Source organism: Vigna umbellata, chromosome 11 (assembly GCF_029865625.1).
Source record: "Vigna umbellata cultivar VRB3 chromosome 11, Vumbellata_1.0, whole genome shotgun sequence".
In the NCBI taxonomy this organism is placed as follows: domain Eukaryota; kingdom Viridiplantae; phylum Streptophyta; class Magnoliopsida; order Fabales; family Fabaceae; genus Vigna; species Vigna umbellata.
The window spans coordinates 18,532,034-18,554,876 of record NC_142175.1 but is presented as its reverse complement, the minus strand read 5'-3'; the positions used below and the strand labels follow the sequence as shown (position 1 = coordinate 18,554,876).

The following is a 22,843-nucleotide window of genomic DNA, read 5'->3' as shown; positions in this document are numbered from 1 at the left end:
TGCCGGGGACTCGTGGTTTAACTGGTTAATTTGTGTGATTATTGATTATCTTTGACTTATTTTTTTTATTTTTAATTTAAATTTCGAATTTTTTTATTTTATTTTATTTTATTTTATTTTATTTTTCTGTTTATATTTTTCAGTTTGTATTTTATTTGATTTGATTTTATTTTATTTTATTTTGTTTTGTTTTCTGTTTTTCTGTTTTCTGTTTTTATTTTCTGTTTTTTATTTTTCGGTTTTTATTTGATTTTATTTTATTTGATTAGATTAGATTTTATTTTATTTTATTTTATTTTCTGTTTGTATTTTATTTTATTTTATTTTATTTTTCTGTTTTTATTTCCTATCTTCTTATCTTTTCAATTATATCCTTTGATTTTTTTTTCTCTATCTTTTTGTGCTAACAATTGTTTTTAGGGTTTTATGCCTAATGTTGCAGAATGCAATTTGGTCAAGAATTTAACTATATGGGCACTCAATTCCACCAAAGTAATCTCAACCACTGGTGGGAACCTCACTCAAGCATGGATCAAAGCCAATTTTGGCAAGCTGCTGGACAATTTGAGAACCAACCACAACAACAATGGCAGCAACAACCCTTTCTATCAGGAAGTTTGGATAGGTTGGAGGACACCCTTCAACGATTTTTGAAAAATTCCGACTCTACTCAGAAAAGCATTGAAGAATCATGTAAAAGAATGGAGATGCAACTTCGTTACATCAATCAGAGATTGAATGATGATGTTAATACTGAAGTTAACCTTAAGGAGGAAGGGCAAGTCATTATCACTGAAAGTGACAAGATTATTGATGAGGAAAAATTAGAGGGAGATGAGGAAAGGGTAGAGAGAAAAGAGAAAGAAGAGTTGAGTGAGAAAGATAAAGATGAAGAAAAAGAAAAAGAAGTGGTTGAGAGAGAAGAGAGAAAGAAAATTTGTGTGAAAATAAAGAAGTTGAGGAGAAAAAGAGAAGGGAAGAAAAAAATAAAAGAAAAGAAAAAGAGAAAATTTGGGGAGAGAAAGCGTAAGAAAAAGAAGATGAGAGGAAAGAAGAAGAAATCATATGAAAAATCACATCCTCATCTAAAGAAGAATCATAGGAAGGAAAAGAAATTTAAGTGCTTTATGGAAATCTTCAAGAAATTGGAGATTAAAGTTCCTATGATTGAGACACTGCAACAGGTTCCTGGTTTGATCAAATTTCTGAAGAAGTTCAGTAGAAAGAAGAAAAAGAAGAAGGAACTTGAGCTTTATTGGGTCAAGCTAATGACGTTAAAAGAGCGCTTGCTGGGAGGCAACCCAGTGGATTTAAAGACTTTTGATTTGGTTTTGTAATTTTAATTTGTGAACATTATTTTTGTAATTATTTTGTTGGAATAGCATCTACTGAAGGATGCTAGGTGGTTAAGTATCTACTGAAGGATACTATTTGTAACACCTACTGATGGGTGTTGGTGGATTTTGGGTCAGGCTCGTGACGTTAAACAAGCGCTACCTGGGAGGCAACCCAGTTGATTGAATATTTCTGTTTGTTTGTTTTAGTTAGGGTTTGCATAAGCATTTTGAACATTGAATTGCAGGGAGCCAGTGAGGGGCATGTTAGGAGGCACGTAGGTTAAGAAAAGAAGGAGAAGAACATCACGAAAGTGCCGCTGAGCGGTACTTTACCGCTGAGCGGTACTCTCGCAGATGGGTTTTAGTTCCCCTTAGCGGGACCCGAGCCCATTAGGGTATTTTTAAACCCTAAGCTGCGTATTCTTCACACTTTCAGATTTTTCTTGCACAAACACTCCCACATACCTTCTCCAAGGTTTTCCACATCTTTTCACTCTTCCCTCTTAAGAAAATTTCTCTTCCACTCACTTTTTCACTAGTGTGCCATCAAAGTTTGGGGTTGGAAGAGAGCATTCTAGCTTGGAAGCATTCTCATTGCATCTAGTATCTCCACCCAAGTAAGTAAAATGCATTTTGTTCATTCTAGGGTTTTTGATTTTGAATATGATTGTCAAAGCATGAAGATTTAGGGGTTTTGATTTCTTGCATGATTTGATGATATATTTGATGTTTGAACCGATTAAACTGCATGATTATGAACTGGAAAACTGAAAATTGCATTTGGGTGGAGTTAGGAAAGCTTTAAAACAGGTTTTTCAAAAATCTGCAGAGTTACCGCTGAGGGGTAAACTGCCGCTGAGCGGCACTCTGCCAGATTTGATTTTTCTGGTTTTTGTGATATGGAATGTGGTACTGGTGGCGCTGAGGGGAAATTCTGGCCCTCAGCGGTGGTTTAGCTTCGAAAGGAGTTGTGTTCTGTGTTTTACTAATGATTAACATCATGTTCTGTGGTTTGTATTTGTGTTTTGAATGTAGGAATGGCATCATCTTCAGGAAAAAGATTGAAAACCATGGCAACAAGAGAAAGGAAAAGGAACCAGAGCAACCCCACTCTAGCAGGTTCCTCTCTAGGAAACATGAGAAGCACTTTAAAGTGGTTCAGGACAGGAGACTTCTGATGGAGAGAAAGGTTGGAATGATACCTAACCTTGCTCCTCAATTTGGAGAGCAAGTTTAGGGAATGACTGGGGAAAGCTAGCCACTTATCCTGCACCTGCCAACATAGCTGTGGTTAAGGAATTTTACACCAATGCAAAGAAGATTGGTGATTATCCAGCTGAGAATTATTTGGGCTATGTCAGAGGCCATGCTATCAGGTATGATCCTGATTCAATTAATAACTTTCTGGACACTGTATGGGCTGGTGAGCAGTGCCAGTTTGCTCTTTGCATGGAGGAAGGTGCTGATTATGAGGATGTGGAGAGAGTACTGTGTATACCTGGAGGACACTTCCAAAGGAATCGATCTGGCTCAGTGGTTAACATTAGGAGGACAGATTTGACTCCTCTTGCAAAGTATTGGATGGCGTTTTCTCATGCCAACATTCAGCCATGTTCACATGTGTCAGATATTACTCTCAGCAGGGCATTCTTCATCTACTGTGCTATCAGAAACTTGAATGTTAATATTGGGCAGGTGATAGCTGATGAGATTAGTGTGTGCGCCAATACTTCAAACAACAAAGCACCACTAGGACATCCTTCTTTGATCACGCACCTTTGCAAGATAGCTGGGGTGGACACTTCTGCTCCACCTTTTGAGAGGCCAAGAAAAGCTATTGATGAGGCCTACTATAGACAGTACTGTGGAGGTGATGATGCAGCTCAGCCAGTTCCACCACGCCGGCTCGTAGAGAGAGAGGGCCAGCACAGAGCCAGACATCTGCTGATACACATGAAGCAGAACCATTCCAGATGAGGGACATGTATATGTCTCTTATAGGGGCTCAGTTGCAGTCCATTCACAGAGGGCAGGTGGCCACTGCTGAGATGATTGTGGGGATGTATGATACACCTCCAGCCCACAGGTGGACTATGGATGAATTCCATAATGTGGTAGCTTGGCCAGAGGAGCCAGTGCATGGAGGAGGAGCTGGAGCAGCTGAAGCTTCAGCTAGAGAGATGGAAGAAGATGAAGCTGATGATGATGATGCATTTGAAGATGATGAAGATGAGGAAGAGAAGAGATACAGAGGACAGCTCAGACTGATGAGGAGCTGAGATAGCATTTACTGATAAATGCTATCATATGATTATGCTTTTGTGGTTTAAGTTTTCTGAACTTATTTGTTTTTGTTTTTAGATTAGGGTTTGATGTACTCTATTGAAACCTGGTTTGTGATGGTTTGCTATTAACTGTGATTGTGTGATAAGTAATGCTGAATGATGCTTATGATTAATTGATGTTGAGATGATGTGCACATTAAAATGCTTATACAGGTGATTCACAAGCTTTGTGAACAAATGCATGATATCATGATTGTGATTGTGAAATTAAGCAGGATGTGTATGTCAAATGTGAATGAGCTTATATGTGAGATTTTGAGCTCCAGAGTTGTTATTGTTGAATGCTATTACTTTGAAAGCATGAATGGTTTTGCCCAGGTTTTCTATGATTGAATCAATTGCTTGTTTTGCATCATATGATCAAGGCCGTTTGTTGAAACCTTTTTATTGGCCAAATTATAAAATTAGCCCACTAAAAGAGAACACTTTGTGTTCTATCCTTTGAACCCTTAGCCTTGAATATACACTGAAAACCCTTGATTGAAAATCTTTACCTTGAGTTAAGTAGAAGATCTTGTGTGGTATTGTTAAATGTTCAAGTTTGGGGTTGTTGGGAAAACATGAAAAGCATTGAGCTAAGAGCTAAAAAGTAAGAATATGCAAAGAAAAAGAAAAGAAAAGAAAAAGAAGCAAAGCTCAATGCAAAGGCAAAAGAAAGTTGGGAAGAATAAGATGATTGTGTTGTATGATTCTCTTAACTCAAGGATTTTGTGATCCAGAAAAACCAATTTTCTTGTTAGCCCAGCCACATTATAAGCCATAGAAAAGTCCTTGTGATGATGCATGCTTGTGAATGTTTTTGATTGTGGTAAAATGAAAGGCAAAGTTGATTCATGTGACATTGTGATAGTAGAGTGAATGAGTGATCATCTCTTATACACTTGAGTGTGAGTGAAACACTTGACTTAGTGAGGAAATATACATGAACACATGAACATCCATGCTTAATTGATTGATCATTCATGAAAATAGCATTTGTTGGAATTTAAATGACTTTGTGAACACTAAAGCATGTGCACATCTTGATTAAACTCTTGGTCATAAGTTTGAGTGAAGTTTTACTTATCTTGAAAAGAGGATTTTTGAATGAGTGAACCATCATATGAATTGGTTGAAGATGAGTTACATCTTATTTGCTTGAGGACAAGCAAAGTTTTAAGTTTGGGGTTGTGATAACAGTTGAAAAACTGTTATTTTATGATTAAAATTGACACTAAAAGCAACCTTTACACTTAGAAACTAGCTTGAAATCATGCTTTTTTTATATTTTGGAAATAAGAGAGCTGGACAGGTTTATGCTTGATTTCAGTGTTTTTGTGCAGGTTTTAAGGTGAATTTGGTGAAAGAAGTGAAGAAGGAGAGAGATGAAATCAGAAAAGACAATAAAAAGTGCAAAAGGAGAAGCCGAAGTCACCGCTCAGCGGCAGTTTACCGCTGAGCGGCACTCAGGAGCTTGCGGGAGGTCCGCTGAGGGGCAAAATGGCCGCTGAGGGGAGAAACAAGTCACGTACTCACCGCTGAGCGGCACTTTAATGGGCTTGGACTTGACTTTTTGTAATTTACGAATGATATATAAGCTTTAGGGTTTCCTAGGGTTAGGTATCTTTGGCTGGAAACGAAGGCAAACACTCTCTCTTCCACCCCTTTGAAGGAGGATCTTGGATGCTGAGGCTTCCTCTTCACCTTTTTAGGGTTTATTCTTTCATTCTTTCATTGTAATTCATCTAGGTTCACCATGAATATGGTGAACTAAACTCTGTATGTTTGTTGGGGAATCAATGTAATCTTGTGAAACTCTCATATATGGAATCTGTTTTTACATCTTTTAATTAAGACTTATGCTTTCTTTCATCATTAGTTAGGGTTTTTCCTCTTTGCTTAATGCTTGCATTGTTTAACTCATTCGATGCATGATTATTGGTTTTGTCGATACTTGGTCTTACCAAGTTTATACTTGAACTATTCGGTCATACTTGCCGATTGAAAAACAAGTTTGTGACATCATATTTTGGTGTTCATAATTGTCCATCAAGTTTTTGGCGCCGTTGCCGGGGACTCGTGGTTTAACTGGTTAATTTGTGTGATTATTGATTATCTTGACTTATTTTTTTATTTTTAATTTAAATTTCGAATTTTTTTATTATTTTATTTTATTTTATTTTATTTTTTTTATATTTTTCATTGTATTTATTGATTGATTTTATTTTATTTATTTTGTTTGTTTTCTGTTTTTCTGTTTTCGTTTTTATTTTCTGTTTTTTATTTTTCGGTTTTATTTGATTTTATTTTATTTGATTAGATTAGATTTTATTTTATTTTATTTTATTTTTGTTTGTATTTTATTTTATTTTATATTTTTCTGTTTTTATTTCCTATCTTCTTATCTTTTCAATTATATCCTTTGATTTTTTTTCTCTATCTTTTTGTGCTAACAATTGTTTTATTAGGTTTTATGCCTAATGTCTGCAGAATGCAATTTGGTCAAGAATTTAACTATATGGGCACTCAATTCCACCAAAGTAATCTCAACCACTGGTGGGAACCTCACTCAAGCATGGATCAAGCCAATTTTGGCAAGCTGCTGGACAATTTGAGAACCAACCACAACAACAATGGGCAGCAACAACCCTTTCTATCAGGAAGTTTGGATAGGTTGGAGGACACCCTTCAACGATTTTTGAAAAATTCCGACTCTACTCAGAAAGCATTGAAGAATCATGTAAAAGAATGGAGATGCAACTTCGTTACATCAATCAGAGATTGAATGATGATGTTAATACTGAAGTTAACCTTAAGGAGGAAGGGCAAGTCATTATCACTGAAAGTGACAAGATTATTGATGAGGAAAAATTAGAGGAGATGAGGAAAGGGTAGAGAGAAAAGAGAAAGAAGAGTTGAGTGAGAAAGATAAAGATGAGAAAAAGAAAAAGAAGTGGTTGAGAGAGAAGAGAGAAAGAAAATTTGTGTGAAAATAAAGAAGTTGAGGAGAAAAAGAGAAGGGAAGAAAAAAATAAAAGAAAAGAAAAAGAGAAAATTTGGGGAGAGAAAGCGTAAGAAAAAGAAGATGAGAGGAAAGAAGAAGAATCATATGAAAAATCACATCCTCATCTAAAGAAGAATCATAGGAAGGAAAAGAAATTTAAGTGCTTTATGGAAATCTTCAAGAAATTGGAGATTAAAGTTCCTATGATTGAGACACTGCAACAGGTTCCTGGTTTGATCAAATTTCTGAAGAAGTTCAGTAGAAAGAAGAAAAAGAAGAAGGAACTTGAGCTTTATTGGGTCAAGCTAATGACGTTAAAAGAGCGCTTGCTGGGAGGCAACCCAGTGGATTTAAAGACTTTTGATTTGGTTTTTGTAATTTTAATTTGTGAACATTATTTTTGTAATTATTTTGTTGGAATAGCATCTGCTGAAGGATGCTAGGTGGTTAAGTATCTACTGAAGGATACTATGTTTGTAACACCTACTGATGGGTGTTGGTGGATTTTGGGTCAGGCTCGTGACGTTAAACAAGCGCTACCTGGGAGGCAACCCAGTTGATTGAATATTTCTGTTTGTTTGTTTTAGTTAGGGTTTGCATAAGCATTTTGATCATTGAATTGCAGGGAGCCAGTGAGGGGCATGTTTAGGAGGCACGTAGGTTAAGAAAAGAAGAGAAGAACACATCACGAAAGTGCCGCTGAGCGGTACTTTACCGCTGAGCGGTACTCTCGCAGATTGGGTTTTAGTTCCCCTTAGCGGGACCCGAGCCCATTAGGGTATTTTTAAACCCTAAGCTGCGTATTCTCTCACACTTTCAGATTTTTCTTGCACAACACTCCCACATACCTTCTCCAAGGTTTTCCACATCTTTTCACTCTTCCCTCTTAAGAAAATTTCTCTTCCACTCACTTTTTCACTAGTGTGCCATCAAAGTTTGGGGTTGGAAGAGAGCATTCTAGCTTGGAAGCATTCTCATTGCATCTAGTATCTCCACCCAAGTAAGTAAAATGCATTTTGTTCATTCTAGGGTTTTTGATTTTGAATATGATTGTCAAAGCATGAAGATTTAGGGGTTTTGATTTCTTGGCATGATTTGTGATGATATATTGATGTTTGAACCGATTAAACTGCATGATTATGAACTGGAAAACTGAAAATTGCATTTGGGTGGAGTTAGGAAAGCTTTAAAACAGGTTTTTCAAAAATCTGCAGAGTTACCGCTGAGGGGTAAACTGCCGCTGAGCGGCACTCTGCCAGATTTGATTTTTCTGGTTTTGTTGTGATTGGAATGTGGTACTGGTGGCGCTGAGGGGAAATTCTGGCCCTCAGCGGTGGTTTAGCTTCGAAAGGAGTTGTGTTATGTGTTTTACTAATGATTAACATCATGTTCTGTGGTTTTGTATTTGTGTTTTGAATGTAGGAATGGCATCCTTCAGGAAAAAGATTGAAAACCATGGCAACCAAGAGAAAGGAAAAGGAACCAGAACAACCCCACTCTAGCAGGTTCCTCTCTAGGAAACATGAGAAGCACTTTAAGTGGTTCAGGACAGGAGACTTCTGATGGAGAGAAAGGTTGGAATGATACCTAACCTTGCTCCTCAATTTGGAGAGCAAGTTTTAGGGAATGACTGGGGAAAGCTAGCCACTTATCCTGCACCTGCCAACATAGCTGTGGTTAAGGAATTTTACACCAATGCAAAGAAGATTGGTGATTATCCAGCTGAGAATTATTTGGGCTATGTTAGAGGCCATGCTATCAGGTATGATCCTGATTCAATTAATAACTTTCTGGACACTGTATGGGCTGGTGAGCAGTGCCAGTTTGCTCTTTGCATGGAGGAAGGTGCTGATTATGAGGATGTGGAGAGAGTACTGTGTATACCTGGAGGACACTTCCAAAGGAATCGATCTGGCTCAGTGGTTAACATTAGGAGGACAGATTTGACTCCTCTTGCAAAGTATTGGATGGCGTTTTCTCATGCCAACATTCAGCCATGTTCACATGTGTCAGATATTACTCTCAGCAGGGCATTCTCATCTACTGTGCTATCAGAAACTTGAATGTTAATATTGGGCAGGTGATAGCTGATGAGATTAGTGTGCGCCAATACTTCAAACAACAAAGCACCACTTGGACATCCTTCTTTGATCACGCACCTTTGCAAGATAGCTGGGGTGGACACTTCTGCTCCACCTTTTTGGAGGCCAAGAAAAGCTATTGATGAGGCCTACTATAGACAGTACTGTGGAGGTGATGATGCAGCTCAGCCAGTTCCACCACGCCGGCTCGTAGAGAGAGAGAGGGCCAGCACAGAGCCAGACATCTGCTGATACACATGAAGCAGACCATTCCAGATGAGGGACATGTATATGTCTCTTATAGGTGCTCAGTTGCAGTCCATTCACAGAGGGCAGTGGCCACTGCTGAGATGATTGTGGGGATGTATGATACACCTCCAGCCCACAGGTGGACTATGGATGAATTCCATAATGTGGTAGCTTGGCCAGAGGACCAGTGCATGGAGGAGGAGCTGGAGCAGCTGAAGCTTCGCTAGAGAGATGGAAGAAGATGAAGCTGATGATGATGATGCATTTGAAGATGATGAAGATGAGGAAGAAGAGAAGATACAGAGGACAGCTCAGACTGATGAGGAGCTGAGATAGCATTTACTGATGAATGCTATCATATGATTATGCTTTTGTGGTTTAAGTTTTCTGAACTTATTTGTTTGTTTTTAGATTAGGGTTTGATGTACTCTATTTGAAACCTGGTTTTTGTGATGGTTTGCTATTAACTGTGATTGTGTGATAAGTAATGCTGAATGATGCTTATGATTGATTGATGTTGAGATGATGTGCACATTAAATGCTTATACAGGTGATTCACAAGCTTTGTGAACAAATGCATGATATCATGATTGTGATTGTGAAATTAAGCAGGATGTGTATGTCAAATGTGAATGAGCTTATATGTGAGTTTTGAGCTCCAGAGTTGTTATTGTTGAATGCTATTACTTTGAAAGCATGAATGGTTTTGCCCAGGTTTTCTATGATTGAATCAATTGCTTGTTTTGCATCATATGATCAAGGCCGTTTGTTGAAACCTTTTTATTGGCCAAATTCAAAAATTAGCCCACTAAAAAGAACACTTTGTGTTCTATCCTTTGAACCCTTAGCCTTGAATATACACTGAAAACCCTTGATTGAAAATCTTTACCTTGAGTTAAGTAGAAGATCTTGTGTGGTATTGTTAAATGTTCAAGTTTGGGGTTGTTGGTGAAAACAGAAAAGCATTGAGCTAAGAGCTAAAAAGTAAGAATATGCAAAGAAAAAGAAAAGAAAAGAAAAAGAAGTAAAGCTCAATGCAAAGGCAAAAAGAAAGTTGGGAAGAATAAGATGATTGTGTTGTTATGATTCTCTTAACTCAAGGTTTTGTGATCCAGAAAAACCAATTTTCTTGTTAGCCCAGCCACATTATAAGCCATAGAAAAGTCCTTGTGATGATGCATGCTTGTGAATGTTTTTGATTGTGGTAAAATGAAAGGCAAACTTGATTCATGTGACTTTGTGATAGTAGAGTGAATGAGTGAACATCTCTTATACACTTGAGTGTGAGTGAAACACTTGACTTAGTGAGGAAATATTACATGAACACATGAACATCCATGCTTAATTGATTGATCATTCATGAAAATAGCATTTGTTGGAATTTAAATGACTTTGTGAACACTAAAGCATGTGCACATCTTGATTAAACTCTTGGTCATAAGTTTGAGTGAAGTTTTACTTATCTTGAAAAGAGGATTTTTGAATGAGTGAACCATCATATGAATTGGTTGAAGATGAGTTACATCTATTTGCTTGAGGACAAGCAAAGTTTTAAGTTTGGGGTTGTGATAACAGTTGAAAAACTGTTATTTTTATGATTAAAATTGACAAAAGCAACTTTACACTTAGAAACTAGCTTGAAATCATGCTTTTCTTTATATTTTGGAAATAAGAGAGCTGGACAGGTTTATGCTTGATTTCAGTGTTTTTGTGCAGGTTTTAAGGTGAATTTGGTGAAAGAAGTGAAGAAGGAGAGAGATGAAATCAGAAAAGACAATAAAAAGTGCAAAAAGGAGAAGTCGAAGTCACCGCTCAGCGGCGGCAGTTTACCGCTGAGCGGCACTCAGGAGCTTGCGGGAGGTCCGAGCTGAGGGGCCAAAATGGCGCTGGGGGAGAAACAAGTCACGTCACCGCTGAGCGGTATTTTACCGCTGAGCGGCACTTTAATGGGCTTGGACTTTGACTTTTTGTAATTTCGAAATGATATATAGCTTTAAGGGTTTCCTAGGGTTAGGCCTATCTTGGCAGAAACGAGGCAAACACTCTCTCTTCCACCCCTTGAAGAGGATCTTGGATGCTGAGGCTTCCTCTTCACCTTTTTAGGGTTTATTCTTTCATTTTTCATTGTAATTCATCTAGGTTCACAGAATATGGTGAACTAAAACTCTGTATGTTTGTTGGGGAATCAATGTAATCTTGTGAAACTCTCATATTGGAATCTGTTTTTACATCTTTAATTAAGACTTATGCTTTCTTTTCATCATTAGTTAGGGTTTTTCCTTCTTTGCTTAATGCTTGCATTGTTTAACTCATTCGATGAATGATTATTGGTTTTTGTCGATACGCGGCACGTACGGGGAAGTCTAGATCCGGGGAATTTCTCCCAATATGATATTGGTTGTCGTTAAGCTCCTGCACTTATGAACTGATCATTAGGAATGCTAGGAATTGTATGAACTCGTGATTAGGGAGAAGCCTTCTAGAAAGGTACTTTAGAGAGTGGCATTAACAATGATGATTTGAATGTTGAATTCCTAAAATATATGAGAGTGGATAAGATGAAATTGACCCCCAACAACATATTCATACATTAATATCATTGAAAGTGTTTATTTTGCTTTTTGCCATTGATCAAAACTTCATGCATCTTTATTTTCTGTCTTGCATATTAAACTCCAAATATTTCTTTTTAAGTCTTAGCTAATCAGTAACCCACACAACTAAACTAGGCCGTGAGTCCTTTGGGAAGAACGATACTTGGTTACCAAGTTTATTACTTGAACGATTCGGTCATACTTGCCGATTGAAAACAAGTTTGTGACATCATATTTTGGTGTTCATAAATTTGTCCATCAGCGCCAATACCTCAAACAACAAAGCACCACTAGGACATCCCTCCTTGATCACTCACCTTTGCAAGATAGCTGGGGTGGATACTTCTGCTCCACCATTTGAGAGGCCAAGAAAAGCTATTGATGAGGCTTATTACAGACAGTACTGTGGAGGTGAGGAAGCAGCTCAGCCAGTTCCACCACGCCATGCTCGTAGAGAGAGAGGGCCAGCACAGAGCCAGGACATCTGCTGAGACACATGAAGCAAAGCCATTCCAGATGAGGGACATGTACATGTCTCTTATAGGTGCTCAGTTGCAGTCCATTCACAGAGGGCAGGTGGCTACTGCTGAGATGATTGTGGGAATGTATGATACACCTCCAGCCCACAGGTGGACTATGGATGAATTCTATAATGTGGTAGCTTGGCCAGAGGAACCAGTGCATGGAGGAGGAGCTGAAGCAGCCGAAGCTTCAGTTAGAGAGATGAAAAGAAGATGAAGTTGATGATGATGATGCATTTGAAGATGATGAAGATGAGGAGGAGGAGGAAGATACAGAGGACAGCTCAGACTGATGAGGAGCTGAGATAGCATTTACTGAGGAATGCTATCATATGCTTATGCTGTTGTTGGTTTAAGTTTTCTGAACTTATTTGTTTTTGTTTTTAGATTAGGGTTTGATGTACTCTATTGGACACCTGGTTTGTTATGATGGTTTGCTATTAATTGTGATTGTTTGATAAGTAATGCTTGATGATGCTTATTGATTGATTGATGTTGAGATGATGTGCACATTAAAATGCTTATACAGGTGATTCACAAGCTTTGTAAACAAATGCAGGATATTATGATTGTGATTATGATTAAGCAGGATGTGTATGTCAAATGTGAATGAGCTTATACGTGAGGTTTTGAGCTCCAGATTAATTGTTAAATGCTATTACTTTGAAAGCATGAATGACTTTGCCCAGGTTTTCTATGATTGAATCAATTGCTTGTTTTGCATCATATGATCAAGGTCGTTTGTTGGAACCCTTTTTATTGGCCAAATTCATAAAGTTAGCCCACTAAAAGAGAACACTTTGTGTTCTATCCTTTGAACCTTTAGCCTTGAACATAAATTGAAAACCCTTGATTGAAAATCTTTACCTTGAGTTAAGTAGAAGATATTGTGTGGTATTGTTAAATGTTCAAGTTTGGGGTTATTTGGAAAACATGAAAAAGGAAAAGCATTGAGCTAAGAGCTAAAAAGTAAGAATATGCAAAGAAAAAGAAAAGAAAAGAAAAAGAAGCAAAGCTCAATGCAAATGCAAAGGCGAGTTGGGAAGAATAAGAAAAATTGTGTTGTTATGATTCTCTTAACTCAAGGATTTTGTGATCCAGAAAAACCAATTTTCTTGTTAACCCAGCCACATTATAAGCCATTGAAAAGTCCTTGTGATGATGCATGCTTGTGAATGTTTTTGATTGTGGTAAAATGAAAGGCAAAGTTGATTCATGTGACATTGTGATAGTAGAGTGAATGAGTGATTACCTCTTAAACACTTGTGTGTGAGTGAAACACTTTACCTAGTGAGGAATATTCCATGAGCACATGAACATCCATGCTTAATTGATTGATCATTCATGAAACATAGCATTTGTTGGAATTTAAATGACTTTGTGAACACTAAAGCATGTGCATATCTTGATTGAAATCTTGGTCATAAGTTTGATTAAAGTTTTACTTATCTTGAAAAGAAGATTTTTGAATGAGTGAACCATCATATGAATTGGTTGAAGATTGAGTTACATCTTGTTTGCTTGAGGACAAGCAAAGTTCTAAGTTTGGGGTTGTGATAACAGTTGAAAAACTGTTATTTTCATGCTTAAAATTGATACTAAAAGCAACCTTTATACTTAGAAACTAGCTTGAAATCATGTTTTTCTTCATATTTTCATAAATAAGAGAGCTGGACAGGTTTATGCTTGATTTCAGTGTTTTTGTGCAGGTTTTAAGGTGAATTTAGTGAAAGAAGTGAAGAAGGAGAGAGATGGAATCAGAAAAGACATCAAAAAGTGCAAAAGGAGAAGCCGCAACTGCCGCTCAGCGGCAGTTTACCACTGAGTGGCACTTAGGAGTTCACGGGAGGACCGTTGAGGGGCAAAATCAGAAATCAGAACCTGGACCTCAATGTGTCACAAACAATAAGATCAGAAATCAGAACAGTGAACAGATCATGGACAAGTGCAATAAAAGTATGGAAAGGGGGAGAAGAGAGAAAGAAAACTCCCCTGGTCATGGTGGCAGTTGCCAATTTTGGACTATCAAGGAGATGTCTTCCACCATAGGATTCAACAAACAAGTTTTGAGGAGGAACAGCTTCATCAATACTGCCATATCATCGAAAACGAGATGTTTCTTCTTTCTTCTCCCAGCAAACTGTTCCATCAGTAGCTTTCCTTCTACTGGCAGTTGTTGAGTGTGTGACACCGAAATGGAGATCTCTGGCTCAGTCAAAGAAGTAGTAGTACACTCTCTTTCATTAATCATGATTTCCTTAATGTCAGCACCTGTATTTTCATTTAATTCTGCAGCATGGTCATCAAACTCACAATTAATAGCATCTGTTATACGCTTAGAATCTGTCTGTAACACATAATCAATTTCAATACAAATCGGGCAAGAACCAGATTCACAATCACATTCAAAGTTCTCAGAGAACTGTGTCAAATCAAAGTTCAATCCTAACTCCATAGAGTTATTAGATTGCACAGTTTCTACCTCAAAATCAATATTGATATATGCATCATCAACAGAATCAAAGGTCAGTTCAAGGCTATTATCATTCAGAATTTCATCACGGCAATCATGTCCATTCAAAACAACCTTTATACCAATGGGTTCAATGGCTGATAATGAATCAAAAATTTTAGAATGGTCAATCAAATCTGTATCAGTATCAGTCATGAATCCTATAGAATCAGTGTGCATCAAATCACAGGCATTTGAATGTATAGGCAAATCAGGTAAAGTGTTTGGAATTTCAAGTTCAGAATAAACCTGTTTTTGCTCATTGAAAATTTTCTTACCAATCTCCAAGTCATCAGCTGCATCCTCAAGGCTATCATATAAATCAAGATCAGTGCAAGGATAGTGAACATCAGGTATGTCAATGTGCTCTACAGGGAATAATGAATCCACAACATGAGTGTGCACATGTATATCAATATCAGAATCCAGAACAGGCTTAATGGGTTCAAGTTTTACCAATTCAAAAACATTAAAATTTACTTGAACCTCAGATACATGAGTAGGGATTTCAAGTTTACAGTAAACCTGCTCAGGTTTTTCCTTTACTACCTCACTTGGATTTTGACCCGCCAGCTTGCAGAGCAACTTCTTTGCCTCTGTTGGAGTTGTGTCCATCAAAGATCCACCAGCAGCTACATCCACTAATATCCTTTCATTGTCCAGGAGCCCTTCATAAAAGTAAATCAAGAGCAAATGCTCTGAAATTTGGTGGTTTGGACAGGTTGTGCAGAGCCTGTTAAACCTCTCCCAATAATCTGCTAGGCTTTCTTCTTGAAATTGCTCAATGGCAGTGATCTCCCTCCTAATGCTGACTAGCTTTGTTGCTGGAAAGAACTTGTTGAGGAATCTCTGTTGTGTTTCCTGCCAACTATCAAAAGGATACTGGTATAGGAACCAGTCTCTTGTTGCTCCTTGAAGGGACATTGGAAACACTTTCATCAACACTGTCTCCTTTGAAACACCAACAGGCCTCATAGAAAAACACACCAAACAAAACTCCTTGAGGTGCCTGTATGGATCTTCATGTGCCAACCCATGGAATTTGGGAAGACTCTTGATCAGATCATATATCCAGTCTTGAGAATCTGTCATCTCCTCTATTGTAGTGCAAAACCTGTCTCAGACCTGGACTTCAACTTCAAACAAAGATTAAACCAAACATATAGAAACATAACATGGGGGAAAACCATTATTTACATAATTTGAAACTTCCAGAAACAACAACTAAATGCACAAAATGCAAAAGAAATGATAAAAATCTAAAAACACAAAAATCGATAAAAGAAGTAAACCCAAACAAGACTAACTAAACATCCTAAAACACATCACACAACACAACACTAACACAACAAAAGACACTAATACAACAAAAGACCTAAGACTGAACCGTTGGTCCCCAGCAACGGCGCCATTTTGATGAGAGGGTCGCACCTCCCACAAAAGTTATGCATAAAAGAATGCAGTATAGTGCTAGGAAGTGACTCCTAGGTCGTCTCACAAGGACCAATATTGCGGTTCAGTCTCAGTTCACACACGGAAAAGGGGGGGTTTGTGATTTTTTTGGTTGCGGTAAAATTTAAAAGCGTTGAAATAAAATTCAAAACAGTAAAACGAAATTAAAACAGTAAAAAAAAACGAAAATACAGTTACATGAAACAGTGAAAATAAATTTGGAACAGTAAAAACGAAAATACAGAAAAACATAAAATACAGAAAACAGTAAATACAGAAAGCAGTAAAAACAGTAGAATATTAAAAACAGAATCAAAATTACTGCAGTAAAATAAAAACAGTAAAACAGAAATTACATTTCAGAAACAGTAAATTAAATTAATGCATTAAATTAAAATTGTAGATGAACAAAAGAAAAAGGAAAACTAAATTGAAAATTCAACATTACAAGATGTGCATCAACCGTAAGTGGATTCTTGTACACATGGCAGCAGCTGCACACTCCTCATACATAAATGAATTTCTATCTTCTAGATAAGATATGTGCTTCCTCTCTTTGCTACTGGAAACCAACGTTCCATTCCAAAGTGCCGTCCACTTATGCCTTCATTCCAACCATTTACTTTTTTTTTCTCCATTTTCAATCACCATTCTATTCTCACCAAAACTATCTTCTCCTCTTCGTAAGAAATCCTTCTCCTCCTCTCTACTTGTGCTTACTTCCAACAAAGAAAACCAGCAAAAACAAATCAACACCTCCAAGGTTGAACATGGTTCTCTTCTCCACTACACCGAGAGCTCTTTCTCAAATAAACAACTTTTCTTTTTGAGTTTATTTTCTACTGCTAGGTGACGACAAAGTGCTACTCTACTTCTAAACCAAAATAAATGAACTCTCTCTAAGGTTCCACACAAGACCGTGTACCCTTTTTCCACAAATGACAGAATGCTAGAAGAGATTGTAAAATAGTGCAGAAATCCAAATGAAAAGATGCAATCATGATTCAACAAGAGGAATAAACAACATCCAATTCATTCATCATCAGAAATATTGTACAGTTCTCTTGAAGTAAAAATACTCAAAGTAAAAGGAACAAACAAGTGGTAGCTGCTGCCTCTTGGCCGTGTGCTTCCTTCCCAAACGTAACATCAGTTTGTTTCCTTCTTCCAGCTCTCTGAATGTGGTATTTTTCTACTTAGGATCATCTCTAAATTTTCTTCTGTCAAGCCTCTCGGCCGTGTACCATTTCTTCTTTCATTCTCCAGCCATGTTGTCTGCACTCTTACATTTTTCTCTCATAGAAGAAGAAGATGAAAAAATGGAACACTCAGAACTGTTGAGAGCCAAAAATCCGAGAGAAGAGACTCCCCAGGTGGCGGCTGCCCTACAAAAACCTGCACCTCCTCTACTGGACCGTGGGCGTGAAGGTGCAGCCCTCTCTTGCTGGACCCTTGCTTTTGACACCCCTTCATTCATCCAGTGTCCTTGGCTGCCTCTCGGCCGTGTGTGAAGGCCTGCTGTTGTCCGTGCACTAGTGTGGCAGCAATTTGGAGGAGTTTCCTTCCAAACGGTAGCAGCCTTTTCTCGTGTGTCTGGGCAGCACCAAAAATAACTCTCCTTTTTGTGATGTTGGACTCCTCCATGGGCCCCTCTTGCTGGATGTGAAATACCATAGGCTGCCTCCCACTAAATGCCAAAGTCCTTTTCTTTAATGTCCATGTCTTAGGTGGCAGCTAGACTCTCCATCATGTGTGCCAACTCCTCTTTCAAATTTTAAAAATCCAAAAGCTTTCCATGTGGGCCGTGATGCGCATGTGGTTGCTCTTTTTTTTTTTCTTTGCTATTCAATAAAGCCAAGTTGTTGTATGCCTTGTTTAAGAGTGTTGGGAGGTTTTAGCACTGTCCAAATATCAATTCCAGCCACCACAATTACTAAACAGCAAGCAAACAATGCAAACAGATTAGAAATCACTCAAACAGTAATCACTGGACTGACATATGAGAGTAAAATAAATACTGGGAACAAGACAGAACGAATTTGAACAAAGTAAAAACTATACGTTAAAATAGACATCCATACGAAACTATGAAAAAAAATTGCATGGAAAACGGATAAGAATTGAACTCAAACGAAGACACACAAGTTGACACAACATTCACGCGGCAGCCAGCGAAAATAAAAATGGCTAAGATGCATTGGCTCAATTGCCATTTCTCATTTAGCTTTCAAATATCCCAAAAAGTTATCCAAAATTTTCCCGTAATTAATAATGCAAAATAATAAGCTCAGATAATTCAAATTAGTTAAAATAAGAATTTCCGATCAAATTAAGCACAATTAGGAAAAACAGGAAAATACAGGACGTTTAAGCATAATTCCCCGACTAATTCTAGCACATTAAACTAAGTGAAGTGAGGAAAATATTGGTTCATCAAAATAGACCACACTTAGTCTTTTGCACTCCTGGACAAAATCAAGACGCAAATCGGGGAATAGTTCAAAGGACTTTTAAGAAGGTGATTGATGGACAAATTTATGAACACCAAATTATGATGTCACAAACTTGTTTTCAATCGGCAAGTATGACCGAATCGTTCAAGTAATAAAACTTGGTAAGACCAAGTATCGTTCTTCCCAAAGGACTCACGGCCTAGTTTAGTTATGTGATTTCTTAATTAACTAAGACTTACAAACGAATTAATTGGGGTTTAAAATGCAAGACAGAAAATAAACATGTATGCATGAATTGTGATCAATGGCAAAAACAAAAGATAAACACTTTCAATGAAATTTATGTATGGATATGTTGTTGGGGTTCAATTTCATCTTATCCACTCTCATATATTTTAGGAATTCAACGATCAAATCACCATTGTTAATGCCACTCTCTAATGTACCTTTCCAGAAGGCTTCTCCCTAATCACGAGTTCATACAATTCCTAGCATTCCTAATGATTAGTTCATAAGTACAGGAGCTTAACGACAACCAATATAAAATTGGGAGAAATTCCCCGGATCTAGACTTCCCCGTACGTTCCCGTATCGACAAAACCAATAATCATGCATCGAATGAGTTAAACCATGCAAGCATTAAACAAAGAGGAAAAACCCTAACTAATGATGAAAGAAAGCATAAGTCTTAATTAAAAGATGTAAAAACAGATTCCATATATGAGAGTTTCACAAGACTACATTGATTCCCCAACAAACATAAAGAGGTTAGTTCACCATATTCATGGTGAACCTATATGAATTACAATGAAAGAATGAAAGAATAAACCCTAAAAAGGTGAAGCGGAAGCCTCAGCATCCAAGATCCTCCTTCAAAGGGGTGGTAGAGAGAGTGTTTGCCTCGTTCCAGCCAGAGATACAAACCCTAGGACGTCCTAAAGCTTATATACTATTCCAAAAATACAGAAAAATTAGGCCCAAGCCCATAAAAGTGCCAAAAAAACCAGTCCAAGCCCATTTAGAATGGCGCTCAGCGGTATTTTACCGCTGAGCGGTACTAGCGGTTGATCCATTTTGCCCCCCAGCTGCTGTTTTGCCCCTCAGCGGTGATTTCGGCACCTGAAAACTGCCGCTCAGCGCCAAATTTCCGCTCAGCGCCACTCGGTCAGACTTTTTCTGCGTTCTGGTTGGTTTTTCAGCATTCTGGTTGACTGGTTGACTTTTCTGGTTGACTGGTTGACTTTTCTGGTTGACTGGTTGACTTTTCTGGTTTCTGGTTGACTTTTCAGCACTCCAATCATTCGGTATTTCAATTCTTCTTTCAAATCATTCAATTAGCCTACAAAATGAAGGGAATCTTGCACAAAACCATTAAATTCACTTTCAACTCTCTTATTCTCAAAACTAAAGCAAAAATATGAGTTCAAGCTAGTTTCTAAGTCTTAAAGGTTGCTTTTGGTATCAAATTTAAGCATAAAAATAACGGTTTTTCAACCGTTATCACAACCCCAAACTTAAAACTTTGCTTGTCCTCAAGCAAACAAGATGTAACTCAATCTTCCATCAATCCATATAATGGTTCACCACATTCAAAAATCCTTCTTTCAAGATAAGTAAGTGCTCAATTCAGCTCATTTCAAAGATTTCAATCAAGACATGCACATGCTTTAATGTTCACACAATCACATACTATCCAACAAATGCTACCTTTCATGAATGATCAATCAACTAAGCAAAGATGTTCTGATATTTTCATGGAATCTTTCCTCACTAGATAAAGTGTTTCACTCAAACACACAAGTGCATAAGAGGTATTCACTCATTCATCACAATGTCACATGAATCAACTTTGCCTTTCATTTTACCACAATCAAAAACATTCACAAGCATGCATCATCACAAGGACTTTTCAATGGCTTATAATGTGGCTGGGCTAACAAGAAAATTGGTTTCTCTAGATCACAAAACCCTTGAGTTAAGAGAATCATATAAACACAACCATTCTTACTTATTCCCAACTTTCTTTTGCATTGAGCTTTGTTTTTTCTTTTCTTTTCTTTCTCTTTTTCTTTTTCTTTTCACATACTTAATTATTAGCCCTTAGCTCAATGATTTCAATTTCCCTTTCTATTTTCCAACAACCCCAAACTTGAACATTTGTCAATACCACAAAATATTTTCTACTTAACTCAAGGTAAAGCTTTTCAACAAGGGTTTTCAAATCATGTTCAAGGCTAGAGGTTCAAAGGATATAACACATATTGTTCTCTTTTAGTGGGCTCAATTTATGAATTTGGCTAATAGAAGGGTTATCAACAAATGGCCTTGATCATATGATGCAAACAAGCAAGTAATTCAATCATAGAAAACCTGGGCAAAGTCATTCATGCTTTCACAGTAACAGTATTCAACAATAACAACTCTGGAGCTCAAAACCTCACATATAAGCTCATTCACATTCCACATATAACATCCTGCTTAGAATCATAATCACAATCATAACATCTTGCATTTGTTCACAATGCTTGTGAACCACTTGTATAAGCATATAATGTGCACATTCTCAACATCAATCAATATCAAAGCATCATCATGCATTACTTATCAAACAACAATCATAAGCAAACCATCATAATAGACAAAATTTCCAATTGAGTACATCAAACCCTATTCTACAAACATAAGTGATTGATAAAAGAAATCCTGCTCTAGTGCTTTGAAAAACTCAGCCCCATCAATGATGCTCTCTCCCAACCCCAAACTTAGATGGAAAACTAGTGAGACAGTGAATGGAAGGGAGATTTTCTAAAGAGGAATGAAAGGAAAAATGTAGAGAACCTTTGGAAAAATGTTTAGGAGTGTGTGTGCAGAGAAGAATCTAAAAATAGAGGCCAAAGCGTGACTTAGGGTATAAAAATACCCTAATGGGCTCGGGTTCCGCTAAGGGGCAACTTAAGCCCCTTTTACGATACCACCGCTCAGCGGCAATTTTCCGCTCAGCGGCACTTTCGTGTTGTGCTTTTCTTCTTCCTAGCTTACCCTACTTGCCTTCTACTCATGCCCCTCACTTGCTCCCTGCAATTAATTTCTCAGATCACTCAAACATTCAATCCCTATCATGCAACTAAAGCAGAATAAAAACAAACAATACAGATAAAATCAATCAACTGGGTTGCCTCCCAGGTAGCGCTTGTTTAACGTCACGAGCCTGACCCAAAATCCACCAACACCCATCAGTAGGTGTAACAAACTTACCAACACCCATCAGTAGGTGCAAAATTTTCTTACCAACACCCATCAGTAGGTGTTACAAACATAATATCCTTCAGTAGATACTTAACCACCTAGCATCCTTCAGTAGATGCTATCTCCAACAAAATAGTTACAAAAATAAAGTCCACAAATTAAAAATTACAAAACCAAAATAAAATCAAAAGTTCTTAAATCACTGGGTTGCCTCCCAGCAAGCGCTCTTTTAACGTCATTAGCTTGACCCAACCTCAAGTTCCTTCTTCTTTTTCTTCTTTCTACTGAACTTCTTCAAAAATTTTATCAAACCAGGAACCTGTTGCAGTGTCTCAATCATAGGAACTTTAATCTCCAATTTCTTGAAGATTTCCATAAAGCACTTGAATTTCTTTTCCTTCCTATGATTCTTCTTTAGATAAGGATGTGATTTTTCATATGATTTCTTCTTCTTTCCTCTCATCTTTATTTTCTTCCTTTTTCTCTCCCTAAATTTTCTCTTTTTCTTTTCTTTTATTTTTTTCTTCCCTTTTCTTTTTCTTTTCAACTTCTTTATTTTCACACAAATTTTCTTTCTCTCTTCTCTCTCAACCACTTCTTTCTCTTTTTCTTCATCTTTATTTCTCTCACTCAATTCTTCTTTTTCTTTTCTCTCTATCTTTTCCTCATCGCCCCCTATTTTTTTCTCATCAAGAATCTTGTCACTTTCAGTGATAATGGCTTGCCCTTCCTCCTTAGGGTTAACTTTAGTATTAACCTCATCATTCAATCTCTGACTAATGGAATGAAGCTGCATCTCCATCCTTTTACATGATTCTTCAATGCTTTTCTGAGTAGCGTCAGAATTTTTCAAAAATTGTTGAAGGGTGTCATCCAAACTTCCTGATAGAAAGGTTTGTTGTTGTTGCTTGTTAAATTGCCCAGTTTGTCCAGCTTGCCCACTTTGTTCCTGACCAATACTTGGGTGTGGTTTCCACCCTTGATTGTAGCTCCCTTGACGGTACTGATTGGTCATGTAGTTTACATCCTCTACGGCTTCAACTGGAAAGGCACATTGACCATTGATATGG

General features: G+C 37.5%; 1 protein-coding gene across 1 annotated transcript; it reads right to left on the bottom strand.

Moving 5' to 3' along the window:
- Positions 1-14,084: 14,084 nt before the first annotated feature.
- LOC148191078 (uncharacterized) lies at positions 14,085-15,924 on the bottom strand. Its single transcript, XM_088101464.1, has 5 exons — positions 15,148-15,924; positions 15,039-15,057; positions 14,709-14,939; positions 14,339-14,624; positions 14,085-14,248 (listed from the first exon to the last, which is right to left on the bottom strand). The coding sequence occupies exons 1-5, from the start codon at positions 15,712-15,714 to the stop codon at positions 14,107-14,109; spliced, it is 1,245 nt and encodes a 414-aa protein (XP_087957590.1). The 5' UTR covers positions 15,715-15,924; the 3' UTR covers positions 14,085-14,106.
- Between the last annotated feature and the right edge of the window lie 6,919 nt (positions 15,925-22,843).